The sequence below is a fragment of the Bubalus bubalis genome, chromosome 11 (assembly GCF_019923935.1).
Source record: "Bubalus bubalis isolate 160015118507 breed Murrah chromosome 11, NDDB_SH_1, whole genome shotgun sequence".
In the NCBI taxonomy this organism is placed as follows: Eukaryota; Metazoa; Chordata; class Mammalia; order Artiodactyla; family Bovidae; genus Bubalus; species Bubalus bubalis.
In genome coordinates, this window is record NC_059167.1 from 31,257,388 (window position 1) to 31,279,003 (window position 21,616).

Sequence of the window (21,616 nt, forward strand, 5' to 3'; positions counted from 1 at the left end):
AAGTCTGGTAAGCTTTTTTTCGGAAGCTATCCTGATAGCTCTTTCCTGTACTCCACTATTTTTGGTTCTGTTTTGGAAATAGTTTAAGGATGCAACATTTAACCCCAGCGTTACTGATTCCCTCGTCTCCCATCTGTCAACCCTCACTTCCACCCCTCCCCTCCAAGACCAGTCCCCATCCACAGATGATACTGGTCACCCTCGGAACTGTGTCCTTGATGGCTCCAGTTTCCTTTGACTCGGGTCCCAGGACACCAGTCCGGGTTTAACTTTATGAGTTGGGTGGGCAGCTTGCCTAATCAGTCACGTTTCAGCTAGGGGCTGCTTCTACCTACTCATCCTCTCTGGTTCCTCCCCACCTGAGAGGAAGATTCAAGTAGATTTGGCACATCTCCTAAATCGAGGCCTGCCATTAGCAGGCCGGGGGCTGACGTGTGCAAAGAAGACTCGGACCTAGCAGGCCTTTTTCACCTGCGTAATAACAGGCTTGGGAGTAGCGAGGCGGCCGCGGCGGCGGCGCCAAGAGTAGGAGGAGGAGCGCGGGCAGAGGCCGCTGCGGGGCCGGGAGGAAGAGGAGGGGGAGGAGGAGGAGGAGCTGAAGCGCCGAGAGCGGTAGGCAGCAGCTCGGCCGGAGTTGCAGCAGCAGCGGCGGCGCTCACACCGCAGCTTCCCCAAGCCCCGAGTCCCGGCGGGGGCAGCAGCAGCGAGCGCCCGCCCTCCCACCCAGTCAGTGCACTTCGGCCCCGCCAAGCCGCTGTCGCCGCGCCCGGGAACTGCCAGCCATGGCCGCGCCGCCGGATCCCCGAGACAAGCTGCTGCCGCTGGCCGGCCCCGGGTCCCAGTGGCTCGGGGACCGGGGGGAGGGGGAGGACGAAGCGGTGACGCCGAAAGGAGCCAAGCCCGAGACGCTGGCGGGGGAGCCGGGACCGGGGTTGGGCGCCGGGGTCGCCGAAGCTGCGCCGCGGGAACTGGGCTCGGGCCCCGCCCGGCCGCCGCCCGTTGCCATGGAAACTGCATCCACAGGTAAGGCGGGCGGGCGCCTCTGCCCCGCAAATGGCGTCTGGGACTAGGGTCCCCTTGCCGGCCTCCTTCTCTGCAACTCACCTAGGAACCTACTTTGCGTTCTCTATCTTCAGTACCAACCTTAATCCGTCCCCGCCCCCCCCCCCCCTTCGCCACAGGCGCCTGTAAATATTAAATGACTGGTAGGAACATAAATTTTATTTTTTTCCAAAGGCTCAGAAGAAAACAAAATACTATTGATCCTTTTATTTCGTTATGGTTATTTTTCTGGCTTTCAAAGTTGTCCTCAGAGGCAAACCGCAGCATCCTAGCTGCTGGCGCGCCTGTGTACAAGTTTCTTCCTTGGGACTGGGGGCTGCAGGGCCCGCTTGGCCAGTTGGGACGATTTAGGGGGCGGGGGGCGTGTTTGCTTGCAGGGCTTGCGCCCGCGACAGGGGAAGCTGACGACAGAGCGACCGGCAGGCCCGCTGCCCCTAGACCCGGCTCGATCTAGGGCAGAGATGTGACTTTAACTCTCCCTTTCCTTAACCTCCGAGAGTCGCCACACCCTACTTCCTCCCGTTTCTCTTCCCTTCCTCTAGCTCACCGCACACTAAACTGAAACGCCTTAGGTGTGTTTAATTCCGGAGGGACTGCGAAGCCAGAGGTTGGGAGTTGTGGCGGTCCCCCGCCCAGAATCCTTCTTTTTCAGCTCCCCGATGCTCCCACCTCGAAGGGAGCTTTGGAACTTGGAACCCTAATTTAGAGCGGCCGCTGGCTGCGGTGCTAGAGATTGAGTGACGGTGGATGTAGCTAGGAGGCACAGTTTGCCAGCAGTCTGAACCAGCGAGGGCGTTAGGAAATTGCCCTGGGTTTGTCCTCCCTCCACCTGACTTCACCTTCTGAACTGGATCCCATCGGAGACCTGAGATCATGAAGCATCCTGCCCAAAGGATGCCTGAAACGAGTTTTGGAGTGGGACTGCCGGCTTAGGAACTCTGTGTTTCCAAGGAGCGGGGAGGGCGGGGGGAGGGTGCTGTGTTGTGTAGTTCTCCGAGAAAGCTTTGCCGGGTGGAATGAGAGTTGTGTAGTTTTGGAGATGTAGCTCTTGAAGGCCGAGTGCTAGGTGATCCTGGGGGAGCGGAATGGGGGCAGGACTGGCGTGCTTGTTCTTTGCAGCTGATTTAGGGGAACCCTTTTCTTAAGCCACTGCCTCTCTTAAGGGTCACATGGAGTGCTTTAGGTAGTCTTGATTATGCTTTATACTAAAGATTTGAGCTGAGGAAAGGAGATTTAGGGAATGTTTTGAATAAAACATTCTGAAGGGAAGAGAAAAAGACCATATACAAACAAAAAAGAAAAAAGACAGACTCAAAAGCAAAAAACCCCGTTTGTCCAGTATTAGTTATTATATGGGGAAGGGGAAGATTTCCGACTAAGATCCCAACTTAATCTAAATGAAAACAAAACTTTATAATTGCAAAAGAAGATGGCAAAAACTAATAGAAAAAGGAAGGTACTTTTTGGTTGATTTACCATCAGCATTCTGTGTTGAGAGTGGCTTCTAGTACAGAACCTTTATCCACCGTCATCAAAATAAATCATTTATAAACATTGCCCACCTCTCATTGGTGTGATCAGGGTCAGGTGAACTAAGGAGAGGAGGCTTAGCTTCCTCTCAATAACATACTATCCACTAAAATAGTTGCTGTATATAAAATGCTTAGAACAATTGTGACAAAGTAGGCATTTGCAATTTTTAACATTATTACTGTTATTTTAGAAATAGTTTGTTAAATATACTAGGGATTTCCTATCCTAGGCAACAAATATATTAGTAAAATTAAACATAATGCTGAGTTTGGATGGGAAAAGAATGAAGGGAGGGGGACAAAGCATTAAGTTTGCAATTTATACAGAAAATTTAAAGTTTATTATTGCTGCTTGAAGGAATTTGTCATATATTTATTGGTTATTTAGTGTTTTCAGTTTGCATTCAGTATTCAGTATGGACTGTTATAAGAGGCCTAGATGCCAGAAATGATATCTAAATAAATTACTAGATCTTGAAAAAAAAATAAACAAAATCTGGGCCAGCTTCCTTATCTGTTATTTTAACAGTTCTATTGCAATAAGTAAAGTTAGCAGGTGCATCCTCAACTTAATCAGGGACAAAATCCAGAGGAAGCCTATTAAGCTCATAATTTTACTTTTTTAAAAGAATGATGCTCTTTGGGACTCAAATCAAACTAAGAAGTAACTTAGACGTTGAGTGTGATACATTGTAAACAAATTATGTTTCTTTTTCAAATGGAATTCTAAAATGTAAGACAGACATTCATGTTTTAAAACTTTTTTCCCCTGAAAAAACCACTAATCATGCCATCTGGACAGAAATTCTGTGATTCATTTTTATACATTGATGGTAATTAAAGTTTTTGAAGAAACATTTCTAAAAATATTTCTCTGTGATGTCCTGGAATGAATATATGTTTAAATATCATTAGCATTGCACGATAAAACTCCATCAGTACTGTATTTCCAGGTATTCTTATTGCTTCTGTCCCTTTAGTGGGATGAAAATGTTCTCAACAAAAAGTAACACTTTATTCTAAGGCTACAGTTTTTCATGTCTAAAATTGATAATGGGCATATGATATGTCTGTTGCCAAGGGAACATTTAATGCACCATGTGTAGGCTACAACATGTGAGGTTGTTAATCATGAATCAGTGCCATCATCTAGTAACATTATACAAAGGGTGTTAAGAGCAACTGTTTTGTTTTTTCATGATCAGTTATTTTATTCCTGAAAACTATTCAAAAGGAGCATACAATAACACAAGGATAGAAGAATGGCCCTTTGTTTAAAGGAAGAATTTAAAATGGAACATTTGAACAAAATGCAATGGTAAGATGTTAATTCATTGGCTACTTTAGAAATTAACTCATTGACTGATTCATGCATGGAAGGCAAAATGAATAAGAGAATTGAGAATGGCCTGGAGAAATCAGTCCAGTGTGATGATGTGCTTTAGTGATATTGACCTATAGATAATTTACCTTACATTTCTAGATGATTGCTGAGTTAGGGGTGACAAGGAGAGAGAAAGAGAGAGGGAGGGAGGAAGAGGGACAGAGAAAGAGAAATTTTCCTAGTTTACTTGGACCACAGTACTCATCATTTTCAAATGCTGAATATGATACTCCATTGGAAAAGCTATTCTTAATCTATCATGATTTAAATACCTTTCAGAAATGTTTATATATGCTGTATTTATTCTGTTTAATATCATAAATTGTACCACACATATTACCAATCATATTTTAAAATCCACATAGAGGCTAGATTGACTCTTTTCTTGTGGATATGTTTGATAGATGTGTAAGTATTTTTTATTTGGAGTCATTTCCAGCAATCCTCTTCAGAAGGTATAGATTTTAATCTTCTGTTTTCTTTCATCTTTTAAGAAAACTGCAATTCTGTTGAAATGGGAAGGAACACTGCACTTACTTTTACAGTATTTTACAGAACCTTTAAGAAAATAAGAGTTTCTAACACAATTTATTTCTCTGGGCATAGACTCTGAATATAATCAATGACATTTCTGGCAGTAACTACTGTGCATGTCTTTCATATTGGGAATTCAAATTGGTTAAATTAAAATGTAGAAACACATATGCTAAAAATACATTGATAAATAAACTTGATCAGAGCTTTCAGCATAACTTCCTCTTCATGAACTCACTGTTCCAGAAACCCCATCCTTATCATTGTCCACAAATACAGCATAAACCTTCCTGCTCCCATCTCTTTTTTTTAGGCTGTTCATCTACTTCTGACTTTGAGGATTTGGAAAAGAGTGGATTATTTTGTTTACTATACTGTCTATCTTGCATAGCCTGGATTATGGAAAGTGTTTATTATCTATAAAATGAGAGACCATTGTGATTCAACTCAATTTAGTAAACATTTCCTGAATGCCTCCTTTGTGTAAGGATTTGTACTGAACACAAGTTGTGGTTTCCTAGAACGTGTGCATCTTTCTGTTTCACATTAGTATTTAGTTTAAAAAGGTTTTTTTTTTTTTTTTTTTTTTTTCCGTTTCCTTATTCCCAAGTCACTGGTGGAAGCTTGTTTAGAAGGGTATTATAACAATCTAACCACACTGGCACACAGGCGTGAGTTACTTCTCTGAGGTCAACACTGAATAAATAAATACTAGCATAGGTTGCCCAAAGTGCACAGCTGGGGGAAAATAAAATCCATCGATCTACCTAACTATCTAGCTAATTCTGTCTTTATAGAAATAGCTGGCTGAATAGTACTCAAAGATCCTTGTATTAGTTGGTTGTGCTTTTATTTTAAAGTTAAAGGAAATTATTTCAGTGGTGACTAAGGAAGATTTGGAAAAGGCACTATAAAATATAGACAGCAGTGAAAATAAAAGACCTATTTCAAGAGACTAATATATCACATAGGAATACTCTCTGTGAAAGAACATAGTCGAAAGATGTAAGACAACCGACTTTTATTTAAGTAATATTGGGGGACAAAAAGAACAATGAGAAGAACATGAACTGGAGAGGCTCACTGCTTGTGGAAGATGCTCTCGTGAGTAATGAAAAAAGGAGAGGGAAAAGTTTCTCAATTCATATTTAAGCTATGTTATTTAAAATGGATAGTGATCACGTTGAAATGTATACAAATACTGAACCACTATGTTATGTAACAGGAACTAACATAGTGTTGTAGGTCAGTAATACTTCGAAAACAAACAAACCCATAGAAAAAGAGATCAGATTTGCAGTTGTCAGAGGCTTGGTGGGTGGAGAGAGAACTGGATGAAGTCACTCAAAAGGTACACACTTCCAGATGAGATAAGTAAGTACTCAGGATGTAACGTACAACATGGAAGGTATAATTAACAGTGCTGTATGTTATATATGAAAGTTGTTAAGAGAGTTAATCCTTTAATCTTGTATCTGTGTGAGATAATGGAAGTTCACTATAAGTTATTGTGGTGATCATTTAAAAATAAAGAATTAAACTGGATGTGAGTGAGTGAAAGTCACTCAGTCGTCTCTGATTCTTTGCGACCCCCTGGACTATACAGTCCATGGAATTGTCTAGGCCAGAATACTGGAGTGGGTAGCCTTTCTCTTCTCCAGGGGATCTTCCCAACCCAGGGATCGAACCCAGGTCTCCCACATCACGGGCATATTCTTTACCAGCTGAGCCACAGGGGAAACCCGTTAAAGTGGGTTGTAATTCTTAAGTCGGACAATAGAAAACGTACAGAAAGACCAGAAACCCAGGATAAGTAAACAGCAAGTAAAATCCTGTACCACTACTCTGATAAGCTTGGCTCTTCTGAGCTGACTACTTTGCGTATGGTATAGAATGAGTGCAGTGAGCAGTTTTAATGTCATTCTAGTGTCTCTTGAGAATAAGACTAATTTTAGAAAAGCTGAAGTGGGGAATGATTTTTAAAAAATGAGAAAATGATAGATATTAAAAACTTACTAAGCCAATATATTTGTTGCTGAGTGCTTGTAGATCTAAGAATGCATTATTATGCCAAATATTTTTATAAACACTTAGAAAATAGTAAACATGCTGATTGCCAGCAATTTCCATTGATTCACTAGAAAAATAATGCCTATAAAACATTATTTCTATTTTTCATATTCTGAATCACCAACATATGCACAGCATGTACTATGCCCAGGAACTTTAGAAGTACCCAGCTTACTTTAGAAAGCACACTGTTTATCAAAAAAACAAACAACCCAATCAAAAAAATGGGCAGAAGACCTAAATAGACATTTCTCCAAAGAAGACATACAGATGACCAACAAATACATGATAAGATGCTCAACATCACTAATTATTAGAGAAATGCAAATGAAAACTCCAACAAATACATGATAAGATGCTCAACATCACTAATTATTAGAGAAATGCAAATCAAAACTACAATGTGGTATCATCTCACCCCCATCAAAATGGCCATCATTAAACAATCCACAAGCAATAAATGCTAAAGAGGGAGTAGAGAAAAGAGAACGCTTTGGCACTGTTAATAGGAATGTAAACTGATACAGCCACTAAGGAGAACAGTATGGTGGTTCCTTAAAAAATTAAAAACAGAACTTACCATATGACCTAGCAATCCCACTACTAGGCATATACCCAGAGAAAACTGTAATTCAAAAAGAACATGCACCCCAACGTTTATTGCAACATTATTTACAATAGCCAGGACATGGAAGCAACCTAAATGTCTATCAACTGAGGACTAGATAAAGAAGATATGGCATATATATAGAATGGAATATTATTCAGCCACAAAATTATTAAAATTGGATCATTTGTAGAGACCTGGATGGACCTAGAGACTGTCTTACAGAGTGAAGTAAGTCAGAAAGAGAAAAACAAATGTCATATATTAATGCATATATATGGAATCTAGAAAAATGGTATAGATGGTCTTACCTGCAAAACAGAAATAGAGACACAGAGGTAGAGAACAAACATGGACACCAAGAGGGAAAAGGAGGGGAGTGGGATGAATTGAGAGATTAGGATTGACATATATATACTATTGATACTGTATATAAAAGAGATAACTAATGAGAACCTACTGTATAGCTCAGAGAACTCTATTCAGTGCTCTGTAATGACCTAAATGGAAAGGAAATCCAAAAAAGAGGGGATGTATGTATACGTATAGCTGATTCACTTTGCTTACAGTAGAACCCAACACAACATTGTAAAGCAACTATACTCCAGTAAAAATTAATTGAAAAGAAAGAAAACATGCCGTTTAATTTTGCAAATGGCACAAAGTTTCAAAAGATTGTTGATATGGTAGAGGATATCACTGCTATTTAAAAATCTTGATTTTAATGTTAACCCAAAAGTGAATTCTTTTTACTAAAATAATTTTTTACTCTAATTTAAAAAATTCCTTTTTGGAATAGGAAGCATATGCATGTGATATTAAATTTTAACTGAGTGAAGTAAGACAGAAAAGGAGAAATAGTGTATGACATCCCTTACATGTGAAATCTAAAAAGAAGTGATATGAATGAACTTACAAGACAGAGACTCATAGGCTTAGAGAATGGACTTATGGTTGCTGAGAGGGTGGGGAAGGATGGGGGAAGGAATAGATAGGGAGTTTGGGATGGACATGTACATACTGCTATATTTAAAATGGATAAGCAACAAGTATTATATAGCACATGGAACTCTGCTCAATGTTATGTGGAAGCCTGGATAGGAGAGGTGTTTGGGGGAGAATGGATACATGTGTATGTTGGCTGAATCCCTTTGCTGTTCACTTGAAACTACCACAACATAGTTTGATAATTGTCTCTACTCTAATACAAAATAAAAAGCTTTTTAAAAAATAAAATTTAAAAGGTACAAAAGGGTATACAGAGAAAAGGAAGTCTTCTTCATACTCAGTCTTCCAACCAGCCCTTGTTCCTCTTCAGCAACAACCATTGTTATCAAATTCAGCAAGGGAGCACTGTTAATTCATTCATTATTACACTATTATCGATTGAACTTCTGCTATATTCCATGCATTGTTCTAAGCACTAAGTATATGGTACAGAAAGGGACAAATGAAAGTCTATTTCCAATAAATTGTGTGTGTGTGTGTGTGTTAAGAAAGGAGAGAAGAGGGAAAGGAGACAGAGAACAAAAAATATAGTCAAGGTATGGTAAGTCCTGTGTGTGTGTGTGTGTGTGTGTGTGTGTGCTCAGTCAGTTGTGTCCGACTCTTGGCCACTCCATGGACTGTAGCTTGCTAGGCTCCTCCGTCCATGGACTTTTCCAGGCAAGAATACTGGAGTGGGTTGCCATTCCCTTCTCCAGGGGATCTTTCTGACCCAGGGGTTGAATCCTGGTCTCCCGCATTGCAGGCAGATTCTTTACCACCTGAGCCAGTGATGTAGAGGGAGAATTAAATAAGGTGGACAGTGGAGTAAGCAGATGCATGCAAGGCAGTGAGATTACTGATTGATCTTAGAATCTGGGGAGGAGGAATGAGAACAGAGGACGATGAAGCACAGAGAAAAGATGATATGCGCAGTGTGCTATTTGATATGGAGATTAAGGAGGGAGTACAGTTATTGAGGAGATTGGAAGACTGGGATGGAGTAGGGGACAAGGTCATCAGAAGATTGGGTTCCAGAAAAATGGCAGGCTGGGAGTGGAATGATCACCTAGGTGATTACTGAAATTGCAAAGAACCGTGGCAGAGATTGCAGAGTACAGTGAACCGGTGCTGTTGTGTTTAGGAAAGAACATAGTGTCTTGGGCTTCAAAGTTACAGAATTTTAGAGACGAGGGAAGAAGAGTAGCCTGTAAAATCAAAAATATAAATTTCTGACTATGGGTTCTGCAAATTCTGCTTAATTTGTTCAGAGTGTATGAGATACAACCTAAAATAGTTCATTGTGAGGGATGGAAACTTTGAGGACTGTAATTAACTAAATATGAGCTAGTGGTATGGTGAAATTACTAAAATATCTTATGTAATTTGAGGTAATATTAATAGAAAGTCTTGGGTACACATTATATGAGGTAGTAGTTCTCCTGGATTCTGCCCTAGGCAGGCCAAATGTGGAGTGTTATACTAAGTGATGGGTGCCATGGTTTATAGAAACTGTAGTATGGTGAGAGAAAGGTGACTAAATTGGTGTGGCTTCTGGGGGAAAAAATTGCTGTTTGAGAAATGATTGAAAAAATTAAGAATTTTTAGCCAGAATAAGAGAATGAAAGGAGATATGAGTATTAAATTCAAACACTAGAAGAAATCTTATGAAGCAAATAAAGACTTGACTGAGGTGATACTACAAGGCAGAATTGGGACTAGCAGGTAAATCAGAGAAACACGTTTCAACTTAATGAAGGAGAAAGTTCTGATAATTAGAATTGCTCAGAAAAAGAGATGGATTACCTCTCAGTTACTGATATTTAAGAACAAATGAGGTTGCTGTTTACTGGAGGAGACTTAGAATGGAAAGTGTTATACCAAGATCTTTATTCCTTCATAAGAGAAAGCAATACCCCTGACCTTACCTGTGATTGTTAAAGAAGGCATATTGCTTAAGAGTGAATAGCATACAAATGAAATCAGAAACAGTGCTTATTGCAAAAACCACAGCTAACTTCAAATTGACTTCCTAAAAAATGTACTTTCCATGGAAGGCCACTCTTCTTCAGGGAATCTAGAAAAATGGTACTGATAAACCTATTTGTAAGGCAGGAATAGAGACACATAGACAACTGACTTGTGGACACAGTAGGGGAAGTAGAGGGTGTGACAAATTGAGAGAGTGGCATTGCTGTATATGCACTACCATGTGTAACTTAGCTCGTGGGAAGCTGCTATGTAACACAGGAAGCTCAGCTTGGTGCTCTGTGATGACCTAGAGGAATGGGATGAAGGGGTGGGAGGCAAACTCAAGAGGGAGGGGAAGCATGTATACTCATGGCTGATTCGTGTTGTCATACAGTAGAAACTAACACAGCATTGTAAAGCAATTATCCTCCAATTTAAAAAAGAATTCTATAAAAAAATTCTTCTCTAATTCTCCGTTGTTGAGACAAGCTCCATAATGTAACATACTTGCTTCTTGAAAACAACAGTTTTATATAATTAACAGTTATTACCTTAAATGCAAAACATGCTATCTGCAAGCATCTGTTTTATTCTTTTCTCCTGAACTGTACTTTTCATTTTTTACTACAGACTCTAATTCCATAAATATTTAATATATTCTAAAATGTTTGGGGAATTCATTAATTAATGTCTTATCATAAAAAGCATCATATGATTCTGTCCTTAGTCCTCTGTCTCACTACTGTACATTTATGCCAGATTATTCATTGTAAAAGTGTATTTGCTAAGCTGCCTAATGATTTACGTTTTTAGCTGGAACAGTTCTGCATTCTAACTTCCATGTCCAGTCCCCAAGTGGAATTTTTAATTCATCTACTACATGAGATTGTTATAAAACCAGTTATAGAACAAATTCTTGCTTCCTGAATATGGGGAATTTGTTGAATATCTCACATCCTTAAAAGTAGCTAGGATTTTGCTTTATGCATAGCAAGTCTTCATTTTTTTATAAACAAGTCCTGGGCAACAGAAAATGTGTATTCAAATGATTGCTGATCCAGTTGTCATGCATAAGAGTAAACAGCAATGTCCTATCTCCCTTTTGGCATGGATTGTTCAATGAATCCCAAAAAATCAGTGCTTCTTAAAATGTGGTCTGTAGAATTCCTGCTTTCAAAATAACACAAAGTGATTCACAGACTTCACCTCGGGGAAACAAGCCTGCCAAATGCATGTCAAAACTTTAAGAAACACTAATATATTGACTCTCCTCTCCTTCTGACTTACTAGCTCAGCATTTTTCTAGGAGCTGTGGGGAATAGAGGAACATGAGCTATGTCTTCTCTATTCCTCCAAGCTTACTATCTAGATGGGAGATGTGACTAATCCACATAAAACAAAGGTAAACAACTCAAGCAAGAGTCAAGTCTGGTCCTTGGATGGATGCTACAAGCTATAAGCGCTGTAGGAATGTCATAATTTTATGAGTTACAGGGTACCTGGTGTCTTGAAAGAGGTAGAATGTGCCTTATGCCTAAAGGATGGATAGAATAGAAATAAGCAGAAGTGGCAGAAAGGCAGTTTTATGTGAGGGGAGAGACATGGGTGGTGACTTAGAGATGAGCAATGACTAGGGTATCTTAACCTGCCTGTTTGGGTGCGGGGAGACAGATTCTGGAGGAAAGATGTTTAAGGCTATTCAGGACTTTAGACTCCTTTTATATGGATTCTGGGGCATTTGAAGGTTTATATTTGGGGGAAGTAATACATTCAGCCTTCTGTATCCTTTGGTTTCAGAAGGGCCGACTGTACTATACCATATTATATAAGGGACTTGAGCATCCATGGATATTGATAAATGCACAGGGTCCTGGAACCAATTCCCAGTGAATGCTGAGGAATGACTGTAGAAAGCTAGGTTAGGAAGATTAAATGTTATGCATAGATGATGAACTCAATGGGGGTGATCTAAAACCTGCAATTTTGCTGAAAGAAGGTTGACCAACAACGTCAGTTTCGGAGCCTGGAATAAAAGTTTCGGATCCTGAAATAAATAACCATGAGAATAAAGAGGAAGGTACCTGGAAAGAAAGAGGAGGAAAGTTGAGCACTTCATCAGAATATTCCATAGGACTTTGTGACTGACAGGACAAGGAGGATGAAGGGAGGAATGAATCAACTCTAAGGTTCTGTGCCTATGGCTGGGAGAATGACAGCTAAAGAGGGGTGGGAGGGGGAACTGGTCAGAGAGATGAGGATAATACATTCATTTTTGTCATATGGGGCTCAGAATGAAGAAAAGCCATTTGAATGGAAGTTTCCACTTGGCAATGTATATTAAGGAATGGATTTTGGAGATGATAACAGGATTATAGATACAGGTTTAGAAAATTGAAAGAGAAGCCATAGAATAATTTTGTTTTTTGAGATTGTGTAGGATGAGGGCTTCCCTGGTAGTTCAACTGGTAAAGATCCCATCTGCAATGCAGGAGACCTGGGTTCGATTCCTAGTCAGGAAGATTCCCTGGAGAAGGAAATGGCAACCCACTCCAGGATCCTTACCTGGACAATCCCATGGACAGAGAAGCCTGGTGGGCTACAGTCCATGGGCTTGCGAAGAGGCGAACACACCTGAGCGACTAAAGAACAAAGGGCCAAGAAGAGAACGTGTGCTCCTTGTCTCATACTAGCTGAGTGGCGTTAAGGCTGCCTCAGCCTCAGGTTCTGTATGTGTGGTCCTAGGTCTTGCAGAGTGCTTGGCAATCAGATGGTAATTACCCTCATTATTATAGTATCAAAGAAGCCAAGATGGCATGGTATAGAATGAGCCTTGACTGAGAAGACAGATTTGTCTTGGCTTTGGTCTCTAGTATCATGTCAATGTGGGCAAATCTGCTTTATGTCTCAGTTTCTTCTATATAAAATGGACTTGATACCATTGTCCTGGCTACCTTGTGGTTGTGAAGATAAAATGAGATAACCTGAGGAAGTACATGCAAATTGCAAATTACCGGACATCTGAGGGGCTTCCCAGGTGGCGCTAGTTAAAGAACTCATCTGCCAATGCAGGAGGCATAAGAGATGCAGATTCGATCCCTGGTTCAGGAAGATCCCCTGGAGGAGGAAATGGCAACCCACTCCAGTATTCTTGCCTGGAGAATCCCATGGACAGAGGAGCATGGCAGGCTACAGCCCATAGGGTGGCAAAGAGTTGGACACGACTGAAGTGACTTAGCACGCAGGCGTACATCTGTAAGGAAGTACTAACAGGAAGCCTGATCAGTGCTGTCAGATGCAGGAGAGCAGTCTAGGAGAATAAAGATTGAGAAAAAATCATGTCACCTCAGCCCCAGGTGTTTTAATAGAAAATACTGCTGCACTTAGCTGAACCTCAGCCAAGTCTCAGTGGGGAATGGCAGGAGAGCGAGGAAGAACGGTGCTGGCCAGAAGTAGGTTCTGGCATCCACACTGAAAATGTGTGGATTTGGAGTGGCGACCCACCCCATTCTTCACATCCTAAAGAGTGAACTGTGCCTCGAGCAGGGCTGATACATGTCCACGGGGGCCAGCTGAGTGGAGGATAGGAAGCTGGGTCTATTCTGAATCTCCTGCTCAGCAGATGGGTAGTGAATGCAGGGAGCTACCCCAGGTATGCCTGGGGGCCTGGAAGGCTGCTTCTCTCACAGAGAGGCCATCACAGTGAAAGCCAGCCCCCGCACCTCACCCTCACCTCAGCCCCTGATGTTAAATTAATTGGCCCTGTGGGCAAGCGAAGGTACTTGCAGGCTAATCTTACAGCTCTATAGGTTTAAAAGTCTTCCGTAAATAGATGAACACTTCTGGAAAGATGGAGTAGACAGTTTTTCCTTATCCCTCTTGCTAAGTACAGCCAAAAACTCTGGACATTATATATGTAGGATAAATATAAAAAGACTGTAGTGAAAGTAGCATTCTTGTAAGACATTAACCTAGATGAAAACCTATCTGTACTAGAGCAAGAGAGAGAAGCTAGGTAAGGGGGATGGTAGCTAAAACTTGGAATGACAGAACTTGAGAATGCAGAGGACCCTCAGCTAAAATAAACACTTAAAAAGTGGAAATTTGACAGGGATAGTTATAAAATCTTGTGGTAGGATTCTTTAACTATATGAATAGAATAGGAGGGTCATGGTGAAATTGCAACATATAAATAAAAAATAGAGGAGGTTTATTTAACCAAAAGTTAACTCTCAGTGGGGCAAGCCAGCTTCCCCCCTAGGTGAAGAACTGTTAATCTTGTTAAATCAAGGTTAACCCAGAACCAGGAGCTGAGAGTTGACCATACCTGGGGCTGGGCAGAGTCCTGAATGTACTGAGAGCTCCAGAGCAGAGATGGTGGCAGAAACATGGACTCTGGTTGAAAGAACTGAGGATTTGCAGTCTGCACAAGAGAAGATAGGGTGGGTTATGATCAGTTCAGTTCAGTTCAGTTCAGTCGCTCAGTCGTGTCCGACTCTTTGTGACCCCACGAATCGCAGCACGCCAGGCCTCCCTGTCCATCACCAACTCCCGGAGTTCACTCAGACTCACATCCATCGAGTCAGTGATGCCATCCAGCCATCTCATCCTCTGTTGTCCCCTTCTCCTCCTGTCCCCAATCCCTCCCAGCATCAGAGTCTTTTCCAATGAGTCAACTCTTCGCATGAGGTGGCCAAAGTACTGGAGTTTCAGCTTTAGCATCATTCCTTCCAAAGAAATCCCAGGGCTGATCTCCTTCAGAATGGACTGGTTGGATCTGCTTGCAGTCCAAGGGACTCTCAAGAGTCTTCTCCAACACCACAGTTCAAAAGCATCAATTCTTCGGTGCTCAGCCTTCTTCACAGTCCAACTCTCACATCCATACATAACCACAGGAAAAACCATAGCCTTGACTAGACGAACCTTTGTTGGCAAAGTAATGTCTCTGCTTTTGAATATGCTATCTAGGTTGGACATAACTTCTAAAAATACATAAAGAGTTGTCAAGTGGCATAGAGACTGGGTGTGTTCTATATGACTCTGGAGGATGGAGCTGTGGTCAACCAGAAGTTAAATGTGAAAAATGAAAATAGCCTGGATTGCCTCATATGGTGGTGAGTTTCCTATCACTGGAGGTGTGTAAGCAAAGTTGGGCTGGTCATTTATATAACAGAGGAGGTATAATAGACAGTATACATTAGATTATTAATTTTGTATCTTTTCAGAATCACAGATTCCTGTTGGAGAATCTGATAAAAACTTTGGAATCTCTGCTCAGGAAAGTGCACTTACAAATACCATTTGGGGCACAAATTCTGGGATTTTTCTGGAGACCTTTTATGGATGGGGTAATTAAATAACTTCCTATTCTTAAAAAATCAGTAATTCCAGATACTCTCATGTAGATCACTGTTTATACAGCAGCAGTAGTTTCATGGTTTAATAAAATCTCATTTAATCATCCATTTATTTATTCAACAAATATTTATTAAGCATTTAGTATGTGTGTGTGTGTTTGGATACATATACACACACAAAGTATGTAGCTGAATGAAAGTGAAAGTATTAGTCGCTCAGTTGCGTCCCACTCTCTGAGACCTCATGGACCAGAGCCCTCCAGGCTCCTCTGTCCATGGAATACTCCGGGCAATAATACTGGAGTGAGTAGCCATTTCCTTCTCTAGGAGATCTTCTCAACCCAGGGGTCGAACCCATGTCTCCTGCTTTGCAGGCAGATTCTTTACCATCTGAGCCACCAGGAAAGCCCATGTAGTTGAATAGTGATACCTATGTACATAACCAGAATATAAAAATTAATGCAATAATTACAGCGTAGTCTATTATGAAGAGTCTAAATTAAGAAGAAGTCTGCATTCCATAAATTCCATTTTGTTAGTTTCAGAAATGTGCTGTAACTGAATTTGTGACTCTCAAAGGGTTACTGAGCCATGTTCTTTCCAAACTGGCCCTGGTGAAGTTGGAGAGAGTGTGGACTTGGAGACACCAAGCTGGATACCCATCTCAGCTCTTCCAATGGCCTATGATAGCTAGTCTCAACCCCTATGGGAAGGGCTAAATGGTGGGTCTGTATGATTCTCCAGCATCCAGATAGTGATGTATCATTTGTCTATTCACTGTTTCTATGTACATGGTGCACATCTGTGTATACTTTAGTCATTACTAAAGTTTTTAGAACCAGCTTTACTGATTATAGGAGATCCTGGGGTTGGGGTAGAGAAAGGTGTTGATTCTCTCTCTGATAATCTCCATCAGCCATCTAAATAAACAAACAAACAACACTTTCTCAACTTGATATAAAATATGTATTTTAAAAAAACTACTACTTTTGTTATTTACAAATGAACACATCATCAAAGTAAAAACAAGGTGCTCCCTGTACAAATGGAGCTTCAAAGTACTGTCACCTGACTTCTGCTCCAGCCAGCCTGTAGCCCCTAACATCATCATATGTAGAAATTTTGGAGATACTACTATGGATCACACTATTAATTTGTTTGGCAAACCTTTTATTGTAGATAGTACAAGGTAAATTGCAACCCAGCAGGTTTACATTATCAGCATTGAATTTGAGTGTTTATTTTTTTAAAAATTGAATCCATGGCCTTAAGAGATGTGTTCCTCTTTTCTTTTTTACCATAAATATGAGAAAGGATAAACACCTAGTATTGTTTCCTGGAAGTTGTATAACATTTTAAAGGCCAAGCAGTTCCTGTTTATAATTTGTATGTTTGCATATCAGAAGTCTCAGAAGTAAGAATTGGTTTCATTTCTATGAATAGTGTAGAGCAGTTTAAAAATGATTTTCTTTAAAGAGAGGTAATGTACCTATCCTGAAAGTAAACATACATTGAGTAGGGACGATTACCAGTGGCCTGTCAAGGCCATCTGTGTGACTTTTTTTTTTTTTTTTTAAAGTGTAGTCATCTTCTCTGTGCTCAGCAGTTATCTAACCATTGTAATAACTCTCAAGAACATTGGTTCCTGAAAGGAATTTTTGTCAATCTGTTAAAAAAGCTCCTCTATCCAGCTGGATGGGGGGCATCAAGGTCAACCTTTAACTGTATCACTTAACACTTAATTAACTATGCTTGCACTGTGATGGTTCATGTGAAGATATCTTTTGGATATTGGATTTAAGTTGACATGCTGCACTGTATAATCACATTATTATGAATCTTTAAAACATAATTTTTAGTTCATAAAAGGCAGGGTTGGTATATCAGTTGATTACAAGAGCCTAGACCTTCTTTTTCTATGAAGGTCTCTGTCTTTCAAGGAAAAAATATAAGTAAAATGGGACCTAATTTAGTTGATTTTCTTAGTTAAGTGGGAAGAGTCAACTCTATAGCCTTGTTTTAAAATTGTAAAAACAATAATAAAACAATGTTTGCAAGAGAAAACATTTATTCCTGATCTCACTTTCTCTCTCTTTTTAAAAAATCTCACCCTCTCTGGACAACTCTTAGTGCCAATTTCATATGGTGGTTTGAGGATTCAATAAGCTAATGCTTGTAGTTCTTGACATACAGTAGTGACTGTATAAATGTTTGTGGTTCTTATTATTGGTATTAATTTCCTATCAATTTTATTTATTTGCATAATAATCAGCAACCTCCCTTAAGTACTTAAGAATGGATGAAACACTGATGTTCTTTATGGAGTGATCCTCTTTTTATAAATTGGATTCTGACCAAGGCCAAAGCTGCATCTCTGGCTCCCAAGTCTCGTGCTCTGTCTACTGTACCAAATTTCCTTTCTGCCTTTGAAAGATAGCATAAGGAAAAAAACACTGTTTTACAAGACAGCAAAGCCAGGACATGGAATTCAGCTCTATCTGCAGGGAGAGAAGAAAATAATAGGAGTCTCAGCTGGATAAACTGAAGAGACAGGAGGAGAGATGGAGGTGGAGAAGAAAGGGGGCATTGGGGTCTGAGGAGGGATGGTGATGGAGGAAGGAAGCTTGACCCCTGGAATGGACACAAATAGACAAAGGGGAGAGGTGTTGAGAAGACATGGAAAGGGAGAGAGGTAAGGAACAAAGAAATACATAGAGGGAGGAAGCCCCTTGGAGGAAGCAAAAAATATGTCTGTATTTCTATTTCTATCTCTATCTCTATATAAAGGAATGGATTTGTAAAAAAGGAAAAGAGAAGTGGGTAAGAAAAGCTTTCCTAAAATCTGGAGTCTGGAGTGAGACCAGGTTCTTGGCTTTACTTCCATTTGAAATTGTAATTTGCATTTGTAAGATTACTTAGTTTCTTAAACCTCCAGTGAGTTTTTTAACTGGGGTGACCCTGGCAGGCCTCTGTGGCTCTGGGGTAGGAGTTGTTCTCAAGGTGTTCTGTACGGGGCTGCCCAGAGCTTTCTCACCCCAGGCTGGATGAAATCAGGCAGTGGCCTGAGTCAGGCCTGTGGGCCAAATGTTCCTTTCTCTGTCTGGGGGTTTTCCAAAGGATTCACATTAACTTTATCTAAATGGAGAAGAATTTAGCTCAGGGCTTTCCCTTAGATGAAAGAGATTATTTATAAACTTTTCCACCATCCCCCCATGCTATCATCCCTAGCAAAGGGTCAAGTACATCAATGTCCGAATTTCATTGTTTGATGGTTTATTTTTTCCTTTGATTACATAAAATGGGCTTGAGATCATAGTACTGTATTGGGATCATAGCACATTTTCTATAAGCTTTCAGAGTTCACAGAATCAATGACTATTCTTAGACATTAGAAGTAGGATATGAATCTTTTGGGTATAAAAAGATTCATGTGAGTAATATTAAATCAATTACAGTATAAATTCATGCTCCTATCTCTATGAGTTATAAGAATAATCAGCAAAAAAATTGTCATATGTCAAGGCAATGGCACCCCACTCCAGTTCTTTTGCCTACAAAATCCCATGGACGGAGGAGCCTGGTAGGCTGCAGTCCATGGGGTCGCTAAGAGTCGGACACGACTGACCGACTACACTTTTACTTTTCACTTTCATGCATTGGAGAAGGAAATGGCAACCCACTCCAGTGTTCTTGCCTGGAGAATCCCAGGGACGGGAAGCCTGGTGGGCTGCCGTCTATGGGGTCGCACAGAGTCGGACACGACTGAAGCGACTTAGCAGCAGCAGCATCATAGCATTTTTAATTTCTCTTAAAAACTCTAGGGTGCTAAATTAAAAAATAAAAACAATTCTTGACAGTTATGATTAAAACTATCCAATGATAAATGAATTCTGTTGACATTAAAAAATTAATTGGATGGATGTCCTTGATAAGGTGTCCAGTTATCCTGAGAATTTACATAATAAAATGCAGCAGTTTGCCCTGAGATTAGTTTGACACAATTGCCATTAACAGCTCCTCCTTAGCACCTGGCAACTCACCTGGCAGCTCTGCCCCCAAGAAGGGGATGATACATGGAGGGGCAGACCATTACAAGCTGGGTCTTCATTTGCTATTAGTACTAAGAATAATAGTGGTGGATTAATTTTTTATTAGTTTGTGGAGAGCAAGACATTACAGTCTTTCCAATTCAACTCTAGTCTCTTAACGTCTGAGCAGTTACTAGAGATGAAAGAGGCTCCAGTGAAATGGAACTTAAAAGCAGGTTTGGGCCTGGTGAAAAATTTATTTCAGGAGCCCCTGGCGAAGATGGCCTGGCTAAAAGTCTTCATATGGGATTTGTAAATGAGTTCAGGCACTGAGCCCACTTCCTGACTGCTGGGCTGGATAATCTGTGCCAGCTTCCTCCATCTCTACTCGACCCTGCATGTGTGTGTTTCTGTCTCTTATATGGCAGGAAAAGTCTGGGGTTCAGGAGTTAGAATTCAAAGGGAGTGTAGCATGAAGTAGGGTTTTTTCCATCCCTGAGGTTTCAAGAAGAGACTGCATAATCACTTATCAGAGATGTTTAAAAGTAGGCTTATTTTCAATGAGTGAAATGTTGAACTACGCTACTTCCAATAATCTTTTTATTCCTTTTGTCTCAGGATTCCATGGTTTTACAATAAAATCAGGTGAGTGTTATGTACTAAGTCCTATGAAAGACGTTGTTAGGACACCTATATTTTGAATACTGGGGATCTAGACCTTTAGCTAAAATTTGTATGAGCCCCTATAAGCAAACCAAAACTCTAACAGTCTAAATTAGCAAGTAAATTTAACACAAAAATACTTTTGGCTTATTATTTTTATGGCATGCTCAGGTAAAATATCATTAGTTAATAAAATAGAAACACTGATTAATCATTATGTTCTGTAAACTACTATTGCTGGCAAAAATATTTTATACCATAGTGCTCATGAGGGACAACAGCAAAGAGATAGGAGCTAATTATTCATTATTATACACTCACACGCCAGGTATTATGCTAAGTGCTGTGGGTAGAGCATTAAAAAACCTCTTTCTTCAAGAAACTTGTAGTCTAATGAAAGAGCTAAATAAAGCATCAATTATATTTTATTGTGAAATATGGTAGAAGGACGTACATGTTGCTATGCCAGGCATCTTAACAGAAGGGAAGGTTAAAAGAAGATTTTTAGTGGAAGTGGTTCTGGAACTGAGATTTAAAAGATAAGAAATTAGCAAGATGAGGCATGGGGAAGACTATTCAGAGAGAACAACTCGGCTTAAAACTATGTTTCTCCCTTCTTGCTTTTTCAAAGAGGAATCTTTTGTGTGTAGGGTTTTTCTTTTGCCTCTCAGATTCTAGATTTCTAGAACAATGATGAAGGGATGCAGAGCTGTTTGTTTTATTACCATTTGTCTTTAAACCTCTGGATGATTCCTGACTCATAAGCAAAATCAGTCTGTGCAAAGTGGCTGCTTCTCTGAGAGTGCATATGGCCCTCAGAATTGGACAGACTTTGCATCTCAAGCAGGTATGCAGACACTTGGCTAAGGGTCAAGGGCACTTAGAGCCAGACTAGACAAAATCAATTTTCTCCAGTAGTAAGCCTTTTAAAACACTGTTTTTTTGTTTGTTTGTTTGTTTTTTTATTAAAAAATAAATGGCTGCATTGAGGAATAAATTTACATGCCATTTTCAAAATTGAGACTTTAAATAAACTTCCTGCATCATATACCTAGGCTTTATCGGCAGGCCCTTGGCATGCACAATTGCTCTTCTTTGTCTGTTGTGCTTACTTAGTTGGAAATATTTGAGAACTAGTAGGTAGAAAGGTGTCTGGGTAGGTGCTCTGGGGTGAGTACTGAGAACCTCAGAAGCAAGGTAGCAGATGAGTGTTATACGTGTGGGTGTACGTGCGTTTGTGTTGACGTGTGTGTGTGCATGCAATGACTCATCCATATGGGTGCTGAGATGAGAGGAATGCTGTGATAAAGACTGCTGGGACTGGTGAGTGATGTCTGCTGTAGGTGAAAAGTGGGAAGGAAGAGAAGCAAATTTGGGCCAGAATTTATGCTTTAGATCATTTCATTTCTCCTTCCTCACAAAAGCAC

At 40.3% G+C, this 21,616-nt stretch overlaps 1 protein-coding gene across 1 annotated transcript in view; it reads left to right on the forward strand.

Moving 5' to 3' along the window:
* Window positions 1–480: 480 nt before the first annotated feature.
* The window catches only part of RTN1 (reticulon 1), a 241,266-nt gene continuing 220,130 nt past the window's right edge, over window positions 481–21,616 (forward strand). The window contains exon 1 of the mRNA XM_006069649.4: window positions 481–1,023. Coding sequence (XP_006069711.4) covers window positions 783–1,023 — 241 coding nt within the window. The 5' untranslated portion in view covers window positions 481–782. The remainder of the gene's footprint in view (window positions 1,024–21,616) is intronic.